Genomic DNA, 19,928 nt, shown 5'->3' on the forward strand with positions numbered 1-19,928 from the left:
CCGACACTAGTCACGCAATGCAGAAACGGAAGTCAAGGGCCAGTTGATCTCTCTTCCATCTTCTTATTAATGTTATCCCTAACAATGATATCTGAAAAACAATAAAATGAATATGCCTGAACGTCTATCTGTGCATAGGTCATGGTTCAATATCATGATCCGGGAAAGGTGACGGCTTTTGAGCTGAGCTTTTAGCTGAGATGTTGCCGAAAAAGATAACAAAACAAAAGTTAATGTCAAAAGGCTTAACTTAAGCTTTTCTTTAAATTGAAAATTATAAATATATTATGAATAAAACTAAATAGAATGAATAGACGTTAAAAAGAGTACATTCAAAAAACTGAGAAGTCATGAGGCCCACTGCCAGACACTTGATCTATGTATGTGGTCATGGGCTGTATCCCCCCCCCTGCACCTACTGTCACATCTACTCACAAAACAAACAAAACATGGGTTTTCCAGACTTTTAGGAAATTGTAGCCCCTGTGCCCTCACCTTAAACAGATATGTGATCATAAATCCAGAGCAATCTCACAGCAACTCTGTGGTATAAGACGTAAGTCATTCAGCATCTTCAAAAGTACCCACGTCACCAAAGGCATCATTGTTATGCTGTGATGAATTTAGTACAGTGAATAAAATGTGGTTTTAAAATGTGCAGGAACAGAGAAGCTCTTATCATAGTCTCTCCCAAAGGACTGTGTCGTAAACAAATTCATCCTTGAACCAAAATAAAAATCAAACCGCATGAATCACAATTCGCAAGATGAATAAAGTACTGCGGCTTTGATGATGATGATGATGATGATAGTACTGGAGACACTTTTAATGTGTCTGTAACACGTATGGGCCATGAATTATTGATGTTATCATCAACTGAAGAGAGGCTATGAGTTGAAAAAGCTTCCCAATCACCCCCACCTTCAAAAAAGTCTGGAAAGACCAGTGTCTGGTAACTTGGAAAAAAGTTATGTTTTAATAACACTGCTTAGTCAACTGTACTATTGTGATGAAGGGCCGTGGACATGTAAAGAAATGGTGGGTGTAAATAGAGATGGAGGTTGCAGATGAATTCTTGCGCTTGCCTTGCACTACAAGCGGTTTGGGCCAAAGTGTTTGTAGGGCTCTTGTGGTTTTTCAGCAATCAATCCTCTGCACATATTCAATCCAGTCATATGTGCTGCAGGAGAGGAGCACTGGAGGATGTATGGCCATTACTCAGCTCCCCACATCAGAGAGAGCGGATATCCATTCAACCCCACCTCACTTGTTGTAGAAATATCCTTCATCGTATAGACAGACAGCCGCGGCGTGACTCATAAGGAAGGTGTGAAAATGTAGTGTTAAAGGTTATTGAAAACCTCTGAAACGCTGATATTTTGATAATAATTAGGCTCGTGTATGTTGTTTATTCAAACATTTGAGGCAAATAAATATATACAAAACATAAATACGGTTCTGAATGCTTTAGCCTACATCCATTGTGGAGATAAAACTGGGGTAAGGTTAAATCAGCCCAGGTTTGGAGTAAACACAATTATTTCTTTACTGCACATTATAAAACACCATCACGATGACCACACGTCGACGGGACGATTTCCCCCTTTCAGCGTGTGGTACATCAGCGCCACCTTGTGTTCAAACATCGCTACCACCGGGTGTGAGTTTTATTTCCGTCTGATATTTCTCAATCTATCTCATTCTAAAATATGATTTCCCTCATTCTGGGATTAAACGTTACATATTGTGGTCAAAATTCTCCTGAGTTGGACGCCATGGGTCTCTCTTTTTCAACTCGTTTAAACTCTCTTTATTGCAACAGCAGTGATTTCATTTGATTCATTAAAGTTTTTAATAGCATGTTAATGTCACACATTTAAACGCTTTTGATTGTTGACACCACCCACCAAAACCTATATACGCTATTAGTAAATTGAAATCATTTCTGGCAGAGGACGTAGACGAAGTGACAGCACAATAGTTTCTCCTATTCTCGTGTATTTACCGTCAGGCAATCCAGTCGTTAGCACAGGGGTCCTCGTAGGTGCTACCGTTAGCCTGCCGTTAGCTCAGCAGCTGCTAGTCAGTAAGCTTCAGCAGCATCCTTCTGGAAATATACCACTCGAAGTTAAAAATACGTTCAGCTCTCATACAGCTAACGTTATACTCGACAAAGGAAATCTCTTTGAAGACAAAGAGTATAAAGGTATGAGACTCATGGAATCCCCAACAAACTCCTATTTAACCGGCAACGTTATTTGTTAAATAAATCGTCTTTTGTCATCTTTAGTCGAGGCGACTGCACAAAACGAGTTGCCATAGCGTCCCGAGTTGGTCTTTGTTCTCCGCAGTTATGAACATTATTTCGACGACATGTCTTCCACATCAACCCAGACTAACATGTTTTATTGATTTAGTTTTAACTGACGTCTGGTTTCCTTGGGGCATTAGCTAGCGGCCCGTTAACGGACACGCTAGCTTTTGAGCTAACAATGGGACCGTGAGGAAGGGACCGGGGTTTTCTTATCGTACGTATTTGATGTAACGTCACCGCGCGCTAAACGCCGCTATTATCGCACCGGCAAGCGATTAGCGTAATAACGAGGTCAAAAGGAGAGTTTTCAGTGTAGCTGTCAGTGCGTGACTTTGCGTGGATTGCGTGCGGCTAACGGCTGGTCCGGTCTCTTCAAGATAGCGCAGGTTTTTAACTTTCAATAGAAGGCCGACATTTTAACATGTGCTAACTTTCCTCTGGAAAAAAATCAATGTATTTCAGCGTCTTTCAATGAATACCCCCATCCTACTAGCGTTGACCAAGTAACGTTAGCAGTTTCTCGATATAACATTACATGCTGTGTCACTATCGGGTGTTTTTTCTTCCCCTTTGCCCAAGTCAAAGACGGGTTGATTCGCGTTGGTCGCGCTTCCCCCTGGCCCTGTTTTCTGTGTGGAGGCTGCCGTCAGTATCCGGAGGTTCGCCATTGACTAAATCAAAACGTGTTTGGTCACATTCAAGCGGTTTCTGGGTAACCTCGGCGTCGGATCATTGCGCGTGAATTGTCAGCGCATCGGCAGGTGGCTGTGGATTCAGACAATAGAGCTATTTAATGGCCATGTTTACAAAAACTGGAACAGTTTCTGGTGTTGAGAAAGCGTTATTAGTTGAGCTTTCTTTAGCTTCGCCCTCAGATAACCACACATAGCTCCAATGTAAATATTCATAAGAGATATTGATACCATGTAATCGCATAACAAAGAGCTCATAAAGTAATGACGATTGTTATGGTTCTATATGTATAGATATCCTAATGTGGCCCACCTGCTGAAGCACCTTGAATAATTGCAGGATTGATTAATCTGTACAACAATGCATTTTTATTTTTTTAAAGATCAGCTTTCCGAGCAACAGTGCATAACTAGTTAGTATGCCCTCTGATAGTTGACCTAAAATAGAGCAGTTCTTGGCGTGTGTGTGTGTGTGAGATTATATATAATATATATATATATATATAAATAAATAAATAGTCTAATTTAATGCGTATAATACATTTTGTTTCAATAGATGCCTTCAGCGATGGTTGGCAACAATGCTGTCCAGTCTGCCATTCCAGACTTGGGAAGTGGAAGTAATTCTGAGTCAATAAAGCAGGTTCTTGCTGTGATTGACAAGAAGGTTCGCAATATGGAAAAGAAAAAGGTATTTGTTGTTACTAAAAAAAATAATGTTTTGTCAAAATTGCTTTTGTTCATTTCAAAGCACTATGTGAGATTTGTGTTTTGTCTTTGTGAATGTGTTGTAGATGATGTCATCGGGCTCTTTTCCAGAGTATATAGGATATCACATAAATATCTCTATTTCAAATTTTGGAGAACACTGAATAAGACGTCTACTGTAAATTGAGAAAGTTGGTACTGTATGTAAGTCGGCTGACTAAATGGACTCCTAACATGTTTTAACTTCAGTGCTAACTGCACATCAGTTTTTATGCTTGCAAAATATAGCCGCTTTGTCAGAAATTGCCTTCTAATCTACATAACCATGCTACATAAATTATGAAAATATAATAATATATATATATTTTTTTTTTAAGTTTTTCCCCACTTGATTTACTGATACGAACCACCTTCTCTAATTAAGTGTTACCTTGAAGAAAACCATTCATTTTGTGATGCCTTCAAGGTCAATGGAGAATCTAAAACTAGTTGGCCAGATTTAACATCAGCAAAAGGAAAAGAAATGTTCAGAACTTCCCAATCACGTATATTTTCGTCATAATCGTATTAATCTAATTAAAACCCTTCCTCCACTGACGTCACATGCACGGACGCATGAGACCGTAGTGGTGTGCACGAAACAGTTTTATTTCAGGGTTTAAGGTAACGGTAGTAATTGACAGACAAACAAACATCCATCGTAGGGGGGAGAAAGAGTGATCCATTCATGTTATGCAAGGATGTGATTTTTTTTCTTTAATCTGTCTATTTCACATTTTGTCTTTCCCAATATTCATGCAGTCAAAACTCGATGACTGTCAGACAAGGAAGCGTAATGGAGAACAACTTAATCAGGATCAGCTGGTAAGATAAGTCAAAGACTGTTTCTTTACAACTTTTTTTTAATGTAATGTTGCGGTACCGATGTTATGACATTTATACAATCCATGCCTCAAGAATCTTGATGCTAATACTGAAACAATAACATGGAAAAACCTATAAAACATATGGGTTAGTAATATAATAATAGATTATATTACATGTAAAACTTCAAATTCTTAAAAAACACAACACAAAAAAGTGTAAGATGTGAAAAATTGATATAAATAAAACAGAAGGGAATTATTGGTTTTAATAATATAATATTTAGTATTCCTTTAATTGTATTGAAACTTATAACCCTTGGTTCCATTACTGTTGTGCCATATTTTTCTTGGTGAAGCCTCGGAATGAGCGGTAAAAACATGGCCACTGCGCCTGCAGTGCGTGAAAGTGGAGCGCACCGACGCAACTCGAACAAAGCGCTTATTGAAACGGTTATTTAAGTTTCAGTACTAATACATTGTTGAAGTGCTCTAATTCTTTTATTTTTCAATTGGAAGTGTAATTGCAATACTTTTATATAGAAAAACGATTTTTATTGCAATCTGCTGCAATTCATACAGTGAAATCTTCTTAACCTAATATAATAATAAATGCCAAATAATAACCAATACAATTCTTAAAAAAATGTTATAGAAAACAGTCCTGTTGTTTTTTCTTTTTTTTTAACATGTTTCACAAATCTTTTTATTTTTTCTCTATGATGTACCTGAAGGATGCCTTGACCAAGTACCAAGAGATTGCCAACAACCTTGACTTTGCTCGAGAATTGCAGAAGACCTTCCTTTCATTGGGTCAAGAGGTAAAGTTCTGAGTCAACGTTGTTATCACTACATGCTGCTATCATTATGGAGGTTTTATCAGTGTGATGTTCCTCTGGAGTAACATCTAGTGCTTACAGAGCAGGGAACCCTCTATTCCCTCTCAAGCCATAGTCTTAAAACATTGTTATCTTGCTTACGAATGTGAAAATTATGGAAGCCCATTTCCGCCACAAAAAAAAGAAGGGTCAGAAAGTCGAAATTTTGGTTTAAGAAAGTCGAAATTATGAGATAAAAATTATGGAAATTATGATTTGGTTTTGTGACTTTATGTCTTAAGATATGCGCGTGTGCAGGCTCCTTTCGTTGTTTGGTACATTGACTTTCCAAACTCTGGTTTTATTGGAGACTTTTGTGGTGTCTGACGTGACTGAAGCAGAAACCTGGCGGCTTGCAGCAGTCCAGCTGCAGTCAGAGCACAGAGGAGTGACACGTCACGTCCAGACTGAAATCAACGCGCGCATGCGCAAAGCCGCCGCTGATTCTGCAGCGTCTTTCGTCATTAAGAAATTGGCAACACTAGTTCAATAAAGAGAGAACTCTCTTCAGGACTTTTCAATTGTTACTAATCATGATAACTACGGAATAAATACCACCCGGAAGTTATTTTATCTCCCTAGTGGTTTGATTTATTTTTGACTCAGAAATAACGACGATAATTAAGACTCTAAGCTAAGAGTCTGACGTCCCTGTCCTCCCCGTTTGAGAGTGGGAGTGGAGTAAGTGGGTGCAAGTGTCCGTAGAACGTTTACATTTCGGTAAAGTTGGTTAATATTCACAGATTCGGACTTCCTGGTTTAATAGCTGGTCAGCAAGACGTTGTTGAACACAAACGACACCTCTGTGTGACCGTAGTCACCAACCAAGTCATAATTTCAACTTTTATCTCATAATTTCGACTTTCTTAGGTCATAATTTGGACTTTCTAACCCTTCTTTTTTTTTTTTTGTGGCGGAAATGGGCTTCCATAGAAAATACTCAAGGTAGCAAATAATAATTACCCAACATGACAAGAATTCCCTGAATAGATACATCCTCTGTGGAGCCTGACACATTATAGATCATTGAGTGAACAGGAGAGTGATAGGCATTAATAAAAAAGGCTGTGTACATGCGCAAAGATGGATTGCGAGATTATTATTAAGTCGTTTTATCTGACTTCGTTAAGATTCAAAAGGCAGTGAAGAAGATGGCTAGACGGGAGCAGCTGCAGCGGGAGGAGATGGATCAGCGGAGGTTGAAGGCGGTTTTGGAGCTCCAGTTTTTACTGGACCAGTTGGGAGACGACAATGTACGGCAGGACCTTAAACGGCCCGACGCCACTGGTTCCCCTTTGCTCACTGACGCTGACCTCACGTCCCTTGATGAGTTGTACAAACTGGTGGGACCTGATAGGAACTACGACATCAGGTATGAGGTGGTGCTTATTTGAGTGTGCATAAGTTGTGTACAGTTATAATTATCAATGCTTAAATATGTTGTCTAAACAATGGGTGAATAGCACCTGTTGTGTAACAGCTCACAGGAACTATTCTCCCGTTGTAACCAGAATCTTCAAACAGGTCTAATAGCATTTAACTTCATTGTATATTTACTGTTGTGTAACTTGCAGGTTGACTGGCCAATATGAAGAGGCCTCGGCACACTTGTTGGAACTACTCGAGGGCCGAGATAAGGCCGTGGCAGGGACCACATGTAAGTGTTCACCGCCCTTTGACCTTTCTCGCGGTTTTTCACCTGTTCAACAGTCAGTCTGGAAATTGTAGTGTTCTTGGGAATTGGCCATTCAACTATTAGTCTACTAGTCTTAGCTATGACATAAACCTAAATTGTGCATGTTCCTTTACTGTGGTAATATGACAGATGTTTTGCTAAGGGAAGACTGATATCTGTTAAAAATTCTGTTAGCAGCTAGTAAAACGGCAATTATAAAGAGATGGCACAGGATAGAACCACCAACACAAGAAGCATGGTTTAAAAGTGTGACTGAAATGAGCGATATTGAGCTGTTAACCTAAGAGGAGCAGTGTCATGAAAAGTGGGCGAAATGGAAGATATTGAATTCATCAACAACAGTACAAGATAAATCCTGAGAAATGTTCTTATCTCGTTATTGAGAGGACAGAGACATCTAGACCTCTTTTTTTGTATTGTTATTTTAGTGTCCTTTGTTTTTATTTAATTTTTTTGTGTGAGTAGATTTTTATGTGTTTCTGTTTTGAAAAGGCAAAAATAAAGTGTCTTGCGTTTTTTGTTTTTAACTTAACTTGTCCCGCTGTCTTTGTTTCAGACAAGTCCCTAAAGAACGCTCTGGACAAAGTGCTGCTCAGTGGTTACTTTGACCGAGCACCGACTCATCAGAATGGGACGTGTGCGGAGGAAGAGGAGCAACCGGAACAAGAGGAGCAGACTGTGGCGGCGGAATCTTCGTCTGGGAAGCAGCCATCAGAACCTGGTAACTAACAACACTTTAGCAGATGCGAGTGTGTCACATTATTTTAAACAAATTTAAGGAAACTGACTTCACATTTTCCTTTTCTCTTCAGAAGAAACAACTACCGAAAAATACACCGAGCCAATTAAAGTGGAAACCACAGAGGTGAGATTTCTATGAATATTGCAAAGATAATTCCACAAATCTAAACTTTTTATTTGTTAGTCGATGGGGGGTTTGCTATACTCTACTAATTGGATGTTTTCATTTGTCATTTATGAATGCTGTAGTTTATTCGTTGCTATTTTTTCTGTTTCTTTTGTATGATTCTCAATCTGTTTAAATCTACTGATCGATTTTTCAACAAATCTTAACACGTGTTAATCTACCAATATTTTTATTGAGCACAGTCTTGAAGTTGTTTGTTTTCTGTATTACACTGTCTTACGTACTTTCTTTTGTTGTAGTTTGTAAACAGACAATTCATTCCAGAAACTATGTACAGTAGTGCAGACAAAGACCAAGTGGAGGAGTGGACAGTGGAGGCTCAGGTAAAACTACACTGCCTCACAAGTCTTAATGCCACCATGCACGTTTCTCCACACCATGTATTTGCACGCGCTTTAATGTGCCTGTGACGTGTTGAATAGATGGCGAGCTCCCACCAGCTTCAGCCACCAGCCCAGCTGGCTACAGAGCCAACCGTTACTGTGAACCATGGCATTCCCCCACCTGAAGCCGACCCAGTTGTCAGGAAGCAAGTTGTGCAAGACCTCATGGCTCAGTTGCAAGGGACGTACAACTTCATGCAGGTAAAAAGCTCCAACAGATGGCTACTGCTTAGAGATGGACGCTGAAAAGGTCAATCATTCACTGCCAAATCTGATTGATCCAGTAAAATATGGGTCTCCCTTCACGTAGAAGTCCCTGTCAGGCAGTGAGTTACAGAAAGTGTGCACCCAGTTTCAGCAGAAACATTAAGTCTCAAACAAACAAACGGAAAAATCAAGAACAAGAAAAAATAAAATTAGGCCTTTAATGGGGCCGTGTTAAAAATAGGATACAGTGAAACTAATTCCAATAAATTAAAAATATATTGCAGGAAAATGAAGAAAAAGAGATGATACTGACTCATCTGGCTTCATTTTCTCACCCACTCAATGCCTTAAGTGGGGCAAATTCATGCTGCTGTGGCAAAAATATGTTTACTGTCGTATGTTTTTCTAGGACTCTATGTTGGAGTTTGACGGCCAGGCTCTGGACCCGGCCATTGTGTCCGCCCAGCCGATGAAGCCTGTGCAGATGTGCGGCCCTTCAAGTGAGTGCCACCGAATTGATCCCAAAAGATTATCCTACCTGTTCTATTGATTAGGTACATGTCACAGTGATGTGTAGTTATTATCCTAGAAGCGCTATATACCAGTGGGTGTAATTTGTTTTTATGTTTTTTTTCCCTCCCAAACAGCCCACCCGGAGACCAGACTTCTTCCAACATGTGCAGTGTCCGGACCACCAGAATCCTCACCAGTAAGTGGAGTGGAAGCACAACAGGAAGTGGTTGCTTTGTTTTGCCTGAGTGGGAGTACGGGTTATTTCTTTATTATGGGGGGGATTTTATTTGCTGTGTTTCACTGGGATTTATTGAAATCTTTTGAATATGAAAACAATATAGAAAGAGTCTTAAAGTTAGAAAATCAGAAATTCCTTCTCTCCCACTCACCTCTCCTCAATCCTTGTTTCCTTGCCTTGTGAATTCCCGCTTGCCCCCTCCCCAGGTCTCAATGTCTCTCTCGTCTGAGCCGTCCCCCACCCAATGTCCCCTGTCCTCTGCTTTTCCACCTGTCTCCAAATCTACCCATACTGGAGGCATCAATGTCAACGCTGCACCCTTCCAGTCAGTGCAAGCGGTACGCTTTTTATCTGGTCCCTTTTTTGTATTTAATGTAACAGTGAACGTGTTTGGACACTGATGTTCTATTGGAATTATAATTCTGATACAAATAACGTATATTTTCCTCTTCAGGTATTCAATCTGAATGCACCTGTACCACCGGCCACTGATGGGCAAGCAGACCCTCTGAAGCAGCCTGGCCAGTTCCCTGGGGGCTATGGGCAGGGCTTCAGCAGCCAGTCAGAGAGTACTGTAGACCAGCCGGACATCCCGCAGGAGACATTACAGTCAGGTGAGGGTAAAGCTTTGACTGCTTTTAAGACCAAGAAGTTGACACACACGCAATAGAAAGGCTGTAAACATTGTTTGGCATCACTAAAAATAATTATTTACGCAGACTGATTGTGTAGAAACACTTGTTGGACACATCTGATATGTTGGATAAATAAATGCAAGATGTTTGGTGCACACGGTCTAAGATAATGTTAGGATTTCAGGGTGCCCTGTACTGTGGGACAAGATCTCCCTTTGATTACAATGTTGAAGGTGAAATCCGCCATGAACCAAAAAAGGCTTTTCAGCTTGCAGAAACCTGCATCACCAACCACCAATAGCGCCTCAATAAACTTATGTAATGTTTTCTGGCCAGTTGTTGGAGGGTTCCAGCCCCCAGACCACGTCATGCCCTCAGCAGGAAGCCATGAAGAGTCTCCCCCAGCCGCAGCGCTCGCACAGTCAGGCCAGTCATTCTACAACAGCAGGGCTGTGCCCAGGGGAGCAGCCAGGAGCGGCCGGGGCATGATGAACGGATATCGGGGCTCCAATGGATTTAGAGGTACAATCATCAAACTATGAACTCACTATTTTCTGATGAAATCACACACACATCTGTTAATTCTAATATATATTGTTCCTTCAGGGGGTTATGAAGGTTATCGCCCTCCTTTCTCAAATGCCCCCAGCAGTGGTTATGGTCAAACCCAATTTAACACCTCTCGCGACTATTCCAATAACACCTACCAACGGGTAAGGAGTCCTTTCGTAATAATAATAATAAATGTTTTGTATAATATTGTTCGGTGTATTGTTATATTTCTGAGTTTATTGAATCTCCCCGTTGTTTCTTTAAGGAGGGATATCAGCAAAACTACAAGCGGGGCCCTGCCCAAGGACCTCGAAGTTTGTCAAGAGGAAATGCTCAAGCAATGAGGTCCTAAAGACAGTCAAGTTGCGCCACGTTTAACATTCAGGATTTTTGAATGTTTTCCCCAGCTCACTTTTAAAACAATGTTTTGTTTCTCATTGGTAAACTTCTTTTTCTTTTTCTTCTTTCAACGATTGGCCCACGTATCAGTCAGCCTGCTTTGGTCTGTCTAGATCCTCTTAACGTTCTAACACAAAAGGCTGAACTCCTTCACATGTAGGATTATCAGCAAATGAGTGTTATATAAAACAACATAGATATTCCTGTAAACTTGAAAGATTTCATTAATTTATTTTTTGTACAAAATAAATGCAAAAAATACCCTGTCACTGTCGATCTGATTCCATGACCATAATTTCCTTTTGCCCTGTGCTGTCAAACCCTTTTTTTTTTAATCTTGCAATTTTCATAATGGCTTTTTTTTCACCCCTCTGTCGCCTCTTTGTACGCCAATGTTATTGGTTAAGACTGTTTCAATAAAGTTGTGTTCTATTACCTTCTGTTTAATGATACTACCTTCCAGCTCATAAGTTCTGCATGCTCTTAACTGGTGGATTCGGTGCATTGGGGCGACGCGTCCTGCTTGTCCCTCCTTCTGCCTCGTGATGATTGGAGCATCGGTCGGTGTAGACCTTTAAACTGAAGTCCCTGTGAGTAATAATAGTATTTCTCATCACTCTGATGGCCTTCATTGTTTGTAGATGAAATAACAACGTTGTGTTCAGTCAAAGATGTGGCTTTGCGATACAACAGCCATGTGAAGCTTGTACGTAATATAGAAACTAACTGCTTTGAATCAAATTATACGATGGATTTCTACTTCAACAAATATTGCTTTATATTTTTCATGTAATTTGGATTATTCATACTTTACTGTTTTACAGTTAGAGTAAAATAGTGATCTTGTTTCTTAAGTGATACAATTATTCCACAGACTGAACGGTGATACATGTTTTATTATCTTGAACAGGGGTGGTATACGGTATTGCCAAAATGACTTATTTTATCCAGCAGCAAGCGGTCAGATAACACAATCTGTATTTGGTGCAAATGATGACACAGTATTGGATCACCCATAAGGAACACTTTGGGCACAGTAAACAACTTACACAGAAAACAAGATAAAACGTGTTTTCCATATCTGGATTTTAAAGAAAGTAACCACTTATTTCATTGGATGCAAATGAAGCTTTCTTCAGTAAAAAGTGGCCAATAGGTAAACGTGATCGCTATGGCAACATTGTGCCAGTTAGAAGAAACCCCAACATTACATGAAAAACACTTGGATAGCAGAGCAATTACACCAAACTGGTCCTTTGTGAGGAAAATATGCCGCGCCACGTATGTCAAATGAGTTTTGGACTATTGACCTTATTGGACAATAAAAAAAGAAGTGGTAATATATTCGATGCCAATCTCCCACACTCACCTAATCAGTGCGTTGCACTTTTTCTCATATCTTTAGAAATGAACTAGTTCACCAAATCCAGCACTTTAAAAATTCAGCGTTTAAAATTGAATTGGAAATCACTATCCACTCATCTATAAACACAAACCAGATCTTAAATGCTACTATAAAGCAAAACCGTGGCGTAATGGAGTAGGAGAAACGTGGAGAGTGGTTCCACACCCATCTTTATTTAAAGAACCTAGCACCTTTATGTATTTTGACCTCAAAGTCAGCTGAGTTCAGCTGTGTTGTGGCCAGAAAATAATCCGTTTCTGTATGACTGTACCAGATGTCATTTTAGGAAGAAGACTTATTTTCTGCGGTTGAGAGAAAATTGGACTATACACATAACATGGTAGGCAAACAGTTAACAGGTAACAGCAACCAGATTCCACAAGAAGAGCGAATCAAACATGCTGGTAGATCTCTGAGCAGTCGGGGTTCACTTATGGGTTCTTGAATGCTATAATAGATGTGTTGGTTTTTTTTTTTAAATGTCTATTGCACTCATTTTCTAAAATCTCTGAGCCGAGTGAAACACTGTTTGCCATCAGTCACTAATTTAAATAACTTTTTACACCTTATCGTATTTAACAGCTGCACTGTACATATCTAACTTGTGGAATCAGTAGCATTGTTGTCATTGTTTGTTACTGTACTTTCAACAGCAAAAAACAAGTAAAGCAAAAAGATGCACATCCTTGGTTGTTAATTTGACTAATTTTATCTCAATTCCGTTATGTAATCCAAAGCCTTACAGCTATTATCAAACTGGTATCATTCAGGGGGGATTTCTTTTGTGCCGTTCTTACTAATCTTTGAGTGACCTCCAAAGTCTTGCTGGTTTTACGAGGCCTAATGCGGAGCCACTCCGCCCGCTGGAGTGGCTGCTGCAGTCTGGTTGTGGAGGTTCAAGTTCTGACCGCACAGTTATGGCAGGTTAGGCTGGTCATGTGCAGCATCCTGGTGGCCTGGTGGCAGATCCTGGTGTGTCTGGGGGAGACCTTGCTGGGCCGGGTCTTGATGTTCATGGTGTTCCTGAGGTGTATGTTGTTGAACTTGGGGTTCAGGTTCTTGCTCCTGCACTTGGTGGGCCCCTTGTTCATGATGCAACTGGTTGTCCACCTCGTGCATCTCTGGGACGGCATTTCCTTCAATTGTAACAAATAAGAGGTTTTACATTCCCAGAGGTCAAACGGCAAGTTCTAAAATCTATGTAAAAGGACGTGATGGAAACTCACCGTGAATCTCTGGAGGGGGTTCTACTTTCTGGGATTTCAGCTTTTCCATATGCTCAACGGCCTGTAATGAGTTTAATTCATGGTTATCTTCTATTTGGAGAGTACTGAGAGAAATCAGGGGAATCGTCGTCACATTGAGAATCCACCTACAAATGCTACGTCTTGTTCAGGTGAAACCTCTACAAAGGTAATACTTTTTTCTGTTTTAAGTCAAATGCGTGTCCTTACCTGTTGCAGCTCTACTTTTTGCGCATTAAGCTGCTCCTGCTGTCTCTCCAGCTCATCTCTCTGTTTCTGGAGGTCATCAGCTTTCTGGTAGAGGTCCTGTTCCTGCTGCACAAGATGATCCTCAAATTCCTTCATCTCCTCGTCTGTGTAAGCTTGGTTCTGCTCCAGGGTCTGATGAGTACAGAGTTGACGCAATTTATTTCAGTCCTGCTTCTTTCAACAAAATGGTTTCAAGATTACATTACTGTTATCATTCCACAATGGCATTTATTGTGTCTCACCTCCCAGCTGTCTGGTTCCAAGAACTCCTTTTTCTTTGTAGCAACAAGAAACTCTTCCAAAGAAACTAGTCTGTCTTTGTTAGAATCCACCTAAGAAATAAATAGCATACGCTAGGATTTATTGACACAATAAATAGGGGATAAGGCAATCTATTTAAATACGTATGCAAGAAACTAACTTTTTGCAACTTGCTGTACCTCATTCATAACATGCTCTCTCATGCGTAACCGCTCTTCCTCCATCTCCACCATATCATCCTCCTCATTAGTTGGGTCATAGATTTTTTCCAGCTAAAACGAAAAAATCACAGACCGGTCAGTGGGTGCTAAGATCATTCACTGAAACATTTGACAATTTCTGACTTCATGGCTTTACCTCTTTGGTGAATAATGCCTCCAATTCCTGTTCATCAAAAAAGCCATCTCCATTTGAATCTTCATGATCAAGAAAGAAAGCACAAAGGCCATATAATACAACGCAGAGTATGTAGCTCTAAATGGAAATCATCCTCCCAGTACAGATCATGTCTTACCATGCAGATTGAAAAAGGTCTTTGGGTCAAAATCTTCAGGGTCCAAGCCGTCCCCTTCCTCCCACACCTCCTTCAGTTGATTTTGGCTACCCTGCGACATGGAGGCAAAATCCCATTTCAAACACAACCGACAAAAATCATTGCATTTCAAAATTCTGTTGACGGCTCACACATCAGTGATGGACATGCACTACAAATTCCAAACCCCCCGTGTAAAGTTAGCACTCCAAGCTGGACTTAAACTGTAAAAAGAAAATTGAAAAAGATGCTTTGGCTGAAACTGTGTGTGAGTGTGTGAGTGAGAGAGAGAGATGTTTTGACGCACTCGGATCAAACTTACTGGGTGGTTGACTTTAGGATGGTCCGCATGCTTCTTCTTCATCTCCTCATAGTGCTCCTCCTCTTTTTTCCTTTCGTCCTCATCCAGTGTTTTTAGGTGTTCCTGTCTGTCATGCTCTTTGGTCATTTCATACTTCTTGAACTCCTCGTGTCTCTCTTTGTCATAGTTTTCCAGATCTTTAGTGGCCTTGATACATATGGGTGGAAATGACAAAGGTTATTTATCTTACTTGATTCATAGAGTTTAATATATAATACCGTTATAATATAATAAGTTCTGAAAAAAGTTTTACATTTCCATTTTTTCATGATGTTAACCCATCAGGAAACTGAACAGTTGATTTCTTAAACTGCCTGTGAAAGTATTGTTTATAGAGCATTCTTAATACATTTACCACTCTAAAGCTCCATTGATTTGTCTTTTGATTCAATTGGGGTTAACAACAAGTTTATTATTCATGAAAAGAAGTTGCAGAGGGTTAGATCAGTTTTAAATGACACTGCTGCTGACACCGTTCTATACTTCTATAACTGCCTGCCTCTATTTTCTGGATGTTGAGAATGTTAAGCTGTGTACAATCCCCGTAAGACATCGCCATTATTCGGCTGTTACCAGTGACTTGAATATAGTAGTTGTGTGCTGCCCCGTTTTACCATTTCTCTACCGTGCCTAGACATTTTTGTAAAGTGTACAATCCATCTGCCCAATTTCTTCCCTTAATAAGGTAAGCGGCAGTTCAAATAAGTGAAACTGGGTGATCGTGTCCTCAATAAAATGTGGCACCTACCGATTTAATGAGCCGGTCCAGGTCATCCACTTCAAATGTATGCGGGTTCATGTGGTTCAGGTACTCGAACTGCTTCAGCAGAGCCTGGTGGTCAACTGCTATATCTATTCAGGAAGCAATCAATGAGGTTATTTAAGTATTAATTATTTCATTTGTAGAATCTTACTTCAAAATGAAAACAACCATTTGCACAACATACCATTCCCTCCTTCAAGGTCTTGCTTGGCCTTAATCAAAGTACGGAGTCTGTTTACCTCCTGCCTCTTCAACTCATCCAACTTTGTTCTGACGTGGTGGCTGACAAAGTCCAGTTCTTTGGCCAGCTTACCCAGCTGAATTACACATGAAGGAGTGGGTTTCAACACATGGGGGTTATAATGGTACATGTAATAAACGTCCCGTAGGGTACCTTGATGTCTTCCATGTCTGTATTGTGGAGCTTTTCTCTGAAATGCTGATCTTTCTCTAGAAAATCGATGACTTCTCTGAGGTAACGGTCGTAGTGGAGTCCAGTGTCCTGTAAAATGGAGGAAATCAAATGTTACTTGGTGTGTAATCTGTAGTTTATTACATTTAAGTAATCCTACAGTGGTCACTTTAGTTTTGTTAATTATGTTTTTTCATCAACACGTCTTTGAGAGGTCTGTTGTACTGAAGGATACATGTCTGCTGCCTAACAAACAGATCCTCTGCCAGATGTTTGATGTATAGAAACCAGCTGCAATTCATCTCTATAACCTGTACTACTGCTTTTTGTAAATTACCATATGCTGCAGCTATTTTGCTGTAAAAAAAATCGAATTAACCTATAAAACTCATGTATTCGTTCCCACCGTAAGACCGCTCTGTTGAGTTAGTATGTCATATTTAACATTGGCAATATCTAGGTTTTATAACCCGACGTTTTACCAACGATGGTCAAAATTATTTATTATTTTATTACTTGTGCACTGTTGTCTTGTCTGTCTACTGTCGCGCACTAACCGCCAAGACAAATTCCTTGTATGTTTGACATATTTTGGCAAATAAATGTTTCCTGATTCCTCCTGATTTCCTGATTCCAAAACACTAAATAATTGGAATTATGACGTGTAACGTATAACTTTACGTCTTGTATCTTCTTACCACACTAGCTGGAGCCTCTTCTGTTTTCTTCGCTGGCTCGAGGACTTTAGTCTTATCCATGCTTATGGGCACCGCCTCGAGGCAAAGGAACTGGACCAGCAGCAGCAGCCAGCCAGCGTGAAGGGCCCGGCTCCAACACATCTGGGGGTTGGAAAAATGGACAATAAGGCAAGAAGTGACGTGACACTACTGTTTAAGATCATGCTGTGTGTGAGGATACACGCGAAATGTGTCCCCGGGGTACACACGGGTCGTTGTTATAGCCAGCTTCCCCATCGACCCGTATCCAAACCGCTGCTGTAGCCTGCTCATGTTGCACGTTATTGGCTTGTTGCTAACAACCATAGGAGGCTGTTGGTGTTAGCTTTAGCACTAGCTACCACTGACAGATTCGGCTAATGAGTCTCAGGCACCGAAGTTAACGTTATTCGTGTATGCTCCTCGGTCAAAGCAGCGCGGCCGCTGTTCACGGGACTTTACGTCTTGTTAAAAGCGTCACTGAAATAGCACCGTGAATACACGCTACCGGTATACTCACTTTATTATGGATCCCGGTCATCATCTACTCTGGTTTCCTCTCGTTGCTTCCTCTCAGCCGGGAGATCCGTTGGTAGTTACCGAGCGCGCTAGGCAGTGTTAGGTTGTCTGCGCGCGTGGCAGCAGTAACCGCAGTGGTCAGCGCAGCTGTCCGTCAAACAAGTTAGGCTGCACTGCATCGTACGTGGCGAGAACCGGCGTATGACGGAATAGCAGGTGGGCGGTTACTTCGGGTCAAAGTGAAAGATGCAGCCAGTGATGCTGCATGATGAATTGTGTCTTTTTCATGACCAGTCTTTCGTTGTGGTATTTTTTCTTTATCTGTGGTTAATACACAGGTTTCAGCACTACCCCTCTCTGTTAATATCATCGTTGACCGCTGGAATCGTGTGTTATGATTCTCATTCATTGGGTTTGTTTACTTTTCTGTGCCTTAACTTCGGATCTGAGTGGGTCCGTTTCAGAATGTTTGTGCCTTTTGTCTTAAATTACATCACAGCTTTTAATAATCGCAACAGTGTCTGAACAAATGAGACGTACTTGTTCTCAACTGCCCCTTCAAAGAATAAATATTTAAGAGAATAAAGAATATGAAATACCGACTCCAGTATTATTCTGACTGCTGGTCCACTCATAAAGGGCCCTCTCGTCTGTTTACAGATGTTTGTTATTTAAGTGGCATGATTGTGCTCTAGTAATAAATGTGCATGCATGTAATTGGTTTCTGCTTTTCTTGGACCATTAGACGAGTGCCGTAATAGGCTCGGATAAACCTGAAATCCTCTATCCTCTTTAATATTTCTCACTGTTCTATTTGTTATAGGTTGCAGGGTCCGGATACACCGGTGTCTGGGTCCCTGCTTGACAAAAAATATACAATATTAAACCTACATGTGACCCCTGTCTCTCCAAGAGAGGACGCTGTTGCTCTGTATTATCTGAGTTCCATTGTTCCAGCAATATCCCAGCCACTTTAAGTTCATGACGCCTTACCTTATCAAAGGTGATGGCAGATAAGGAGTGTGGTTACTCTGAACTACAAGCTGAGGTCCTTGGTGGCCTTGCAACAGCTGTAGTTATGTTTATTGACTCTATATTAAACTTTCCCTCTTCTATACACTTTGCACTGGAACTTTATCTGCTACTATTAACCCTCTGAGACTATTTAAGAGTACAATGTACAGGAACATGATTAATAGTTGGGATCATAACTAACATTGAAAACAGATGGTAAAGATCAGAACTTCTTTTTAATCCACAATAATTAAATGTGCCAAAAAGGAAATCTCAGTATTACCAACTATTTATTACTGACACAATGTGTAGTTAATAATTCAGGCACTTTGATTCACCTGTAAAGACTTATTTATACTGCTTATCTAGCCTAGCTCAAGGGACCATGAAAAAATGTTATTGATTTCTCATGTGGGCTTCTGGCACATAGTGTGACTCCGAGCTGAGCTGAAGCGCTAAAAGTCAGAAAAGAACAAGATATTCTTTACCACATTTTCTGCTCAGCACCTTTTAGTAATCTGTGATTCAGCGGGAGGAGGCTCTCAGAGGAGAAGACAATAACATTGAGTCACCTTGCTGCATTGTGAGCCTCTGGCAGCCGAGAAGCCGCAATCAGCAGCAGCAGAGACCGTGCTGCAGAGCTTCACTGGACTGCGCATCAAATGTGCATTTATGTATGAATTAGTATATATGTATACGTGTGTGTGTGTCTGTGTGTCGTTGGGATGATGATGATGATGATGAATCATAGCAAGGTCAAATACCAGCGATTGAGTGGGGATAGCGGATGATTGCACTGCAGTATGGTTGATGATGCGGCAACTTTGCTTCATTTTGCAAACTGGTCGAAGAATCAAAGTTCCATCAGAACAGCATTGATCAATACGACAATTGTATTATTGATTAATGCGGACGTTTATACTTGTTGCCGATCTTCCACTGCCTGGCTTTACAACTCCGAACACTGATTAATGAAAATGCATCATAGTTTCTTTTTCAGATCTTATTCACCAGATTGGGTGGTGCTGTTCATAGTAAAGCATTTTTATGATTAACACATTTAAACGTGAGAACAAAATACAGTTAATGTAAAATTAAAAGGAGAAAAAACCACAACATACATAATGGTTTCCTTTGTGATTTAACACTCATTGGCATACTGACAATATAGTTGATGCAGGGCATATGTGTCTTCTGGGTTTGGGATTAGATGTAGTGTAAAGTTTGATCATATCATGAAACCTTTTAGCGTCAACCTGTGGCTCGGATGTAAGCATGAGCATTTGTGTTTTTACACGTTTCTTATCATGTGTCCCACGACCAGAGAGCCCTTTATTTAAGGTAAGAACCATATTATAGGGGGGTAAATTATTTTGTTCTTTTCTCTCAGGCAGATATAACTTGAGGTTTACAGTGAATAGTTCTCTACAGACAAGCTGCACTATT

General features: G+C 40.4%; 2 protein-coding genes across 3 annotated transcripts; one reads left to right on the forward strand and one right to left on the reverse strand.

Moving 5' to 3' along the window:
• The first annotated feature begins 1,926 nt into the window (after nt 1-1,926).
• On the forward strand, nt 1,927-11,441 carry caprin1a (cell cycle associated protein 1a). 2 transcript variants are annotated; one of them, XM_078085181.1, is made up of 17 exons: nt 1,927-2,206; nt 3,563-3,697; nt 4,516-4,578; nt 5,312-5,398; nt 6,586-6,827; nt 7,030-7,112; nt 7,708-7,872; nt 7,964-8,016; nt 8,319-8,402; nt 8,502-8,663; nt 9,079-9,169; nt 9,317-9,378; nt 9,627-9,758; nt 9,875-10,034; nt 10,392-10,577; nt 10,662-10,768; nt 10,873-11,441. In XM_078085181.1, exons 2-17 carry the CDS (start codon nt 3,563-3,565, stop codon nt 10,957-10,959), a joined length of 1,899 nt encoding a protein of 632 aa, XP_077941307.1. In that variant the 5' UTR covers nt 1,927-2,206; the 3' UTR covers nt 10,960-11,441. The 2 variants fall into 2 exon arrangements, with proteins under 2 accessions (XP_077941307.1, XP_077941308.1); XM_078085182.1 differs by lacking the exon at nt 9,627-9,758 and having other exon boundaries at nt 2,019-2,206.
• A 441-nt stretch (nt 11,442-11,882) lies between these two features.
• nucb2a (nucleobindin 2a) lies at nt 11,883-17,640 on the reverse strand. Its single transcript, XM_040202104.2, has 13 exons — nt 17,470-17,640; nt 16,932-17,072; nt 16,216-16,323; nt 16,006-16,138; nt 15,807-15,910; nt 15,020-15,205; nt 14,680-14,770; nt 14,523-14,581; nt 14,345-14,437; nt 14,147-14,236; nt 13,866-14,036; nt 13,638-13,698; nt 11,883-13,547 (listed from the first exon to the last, which is right to left on the reverse strand). Exons 1-13 carry the CDS (start codon nt 17,491-17,493, stop codon nt 13,327-13,329), a joined length of 1,482 nt encoding a protein of 493 aa, XP_040058038.2. The 5' UTR covers nt 17,494-17,640; the 3' UTR covers nt 11,883-13,326.
• Between the last annotated feature and the right edge of the window lie 2,288 nt (nt 17,641-19,928).

This window comes from Gasterosteus aculeatus, chromosome 12 (genome assembly GCF_964276395.1).
Source record: "Gasterosteus aculeatus chromosome 12, fGasAcu3.hap1.1, whole genome shotgun sequence".
In the NCBI taxonomy this organism is placed as follows: domain Eukaryota; kingdom Metazoa; phylum Chordata; class Actinopteri; order Perciformes; family Gasterosteidae; genus Gasterosteus; species Gasterosteus aculeatus.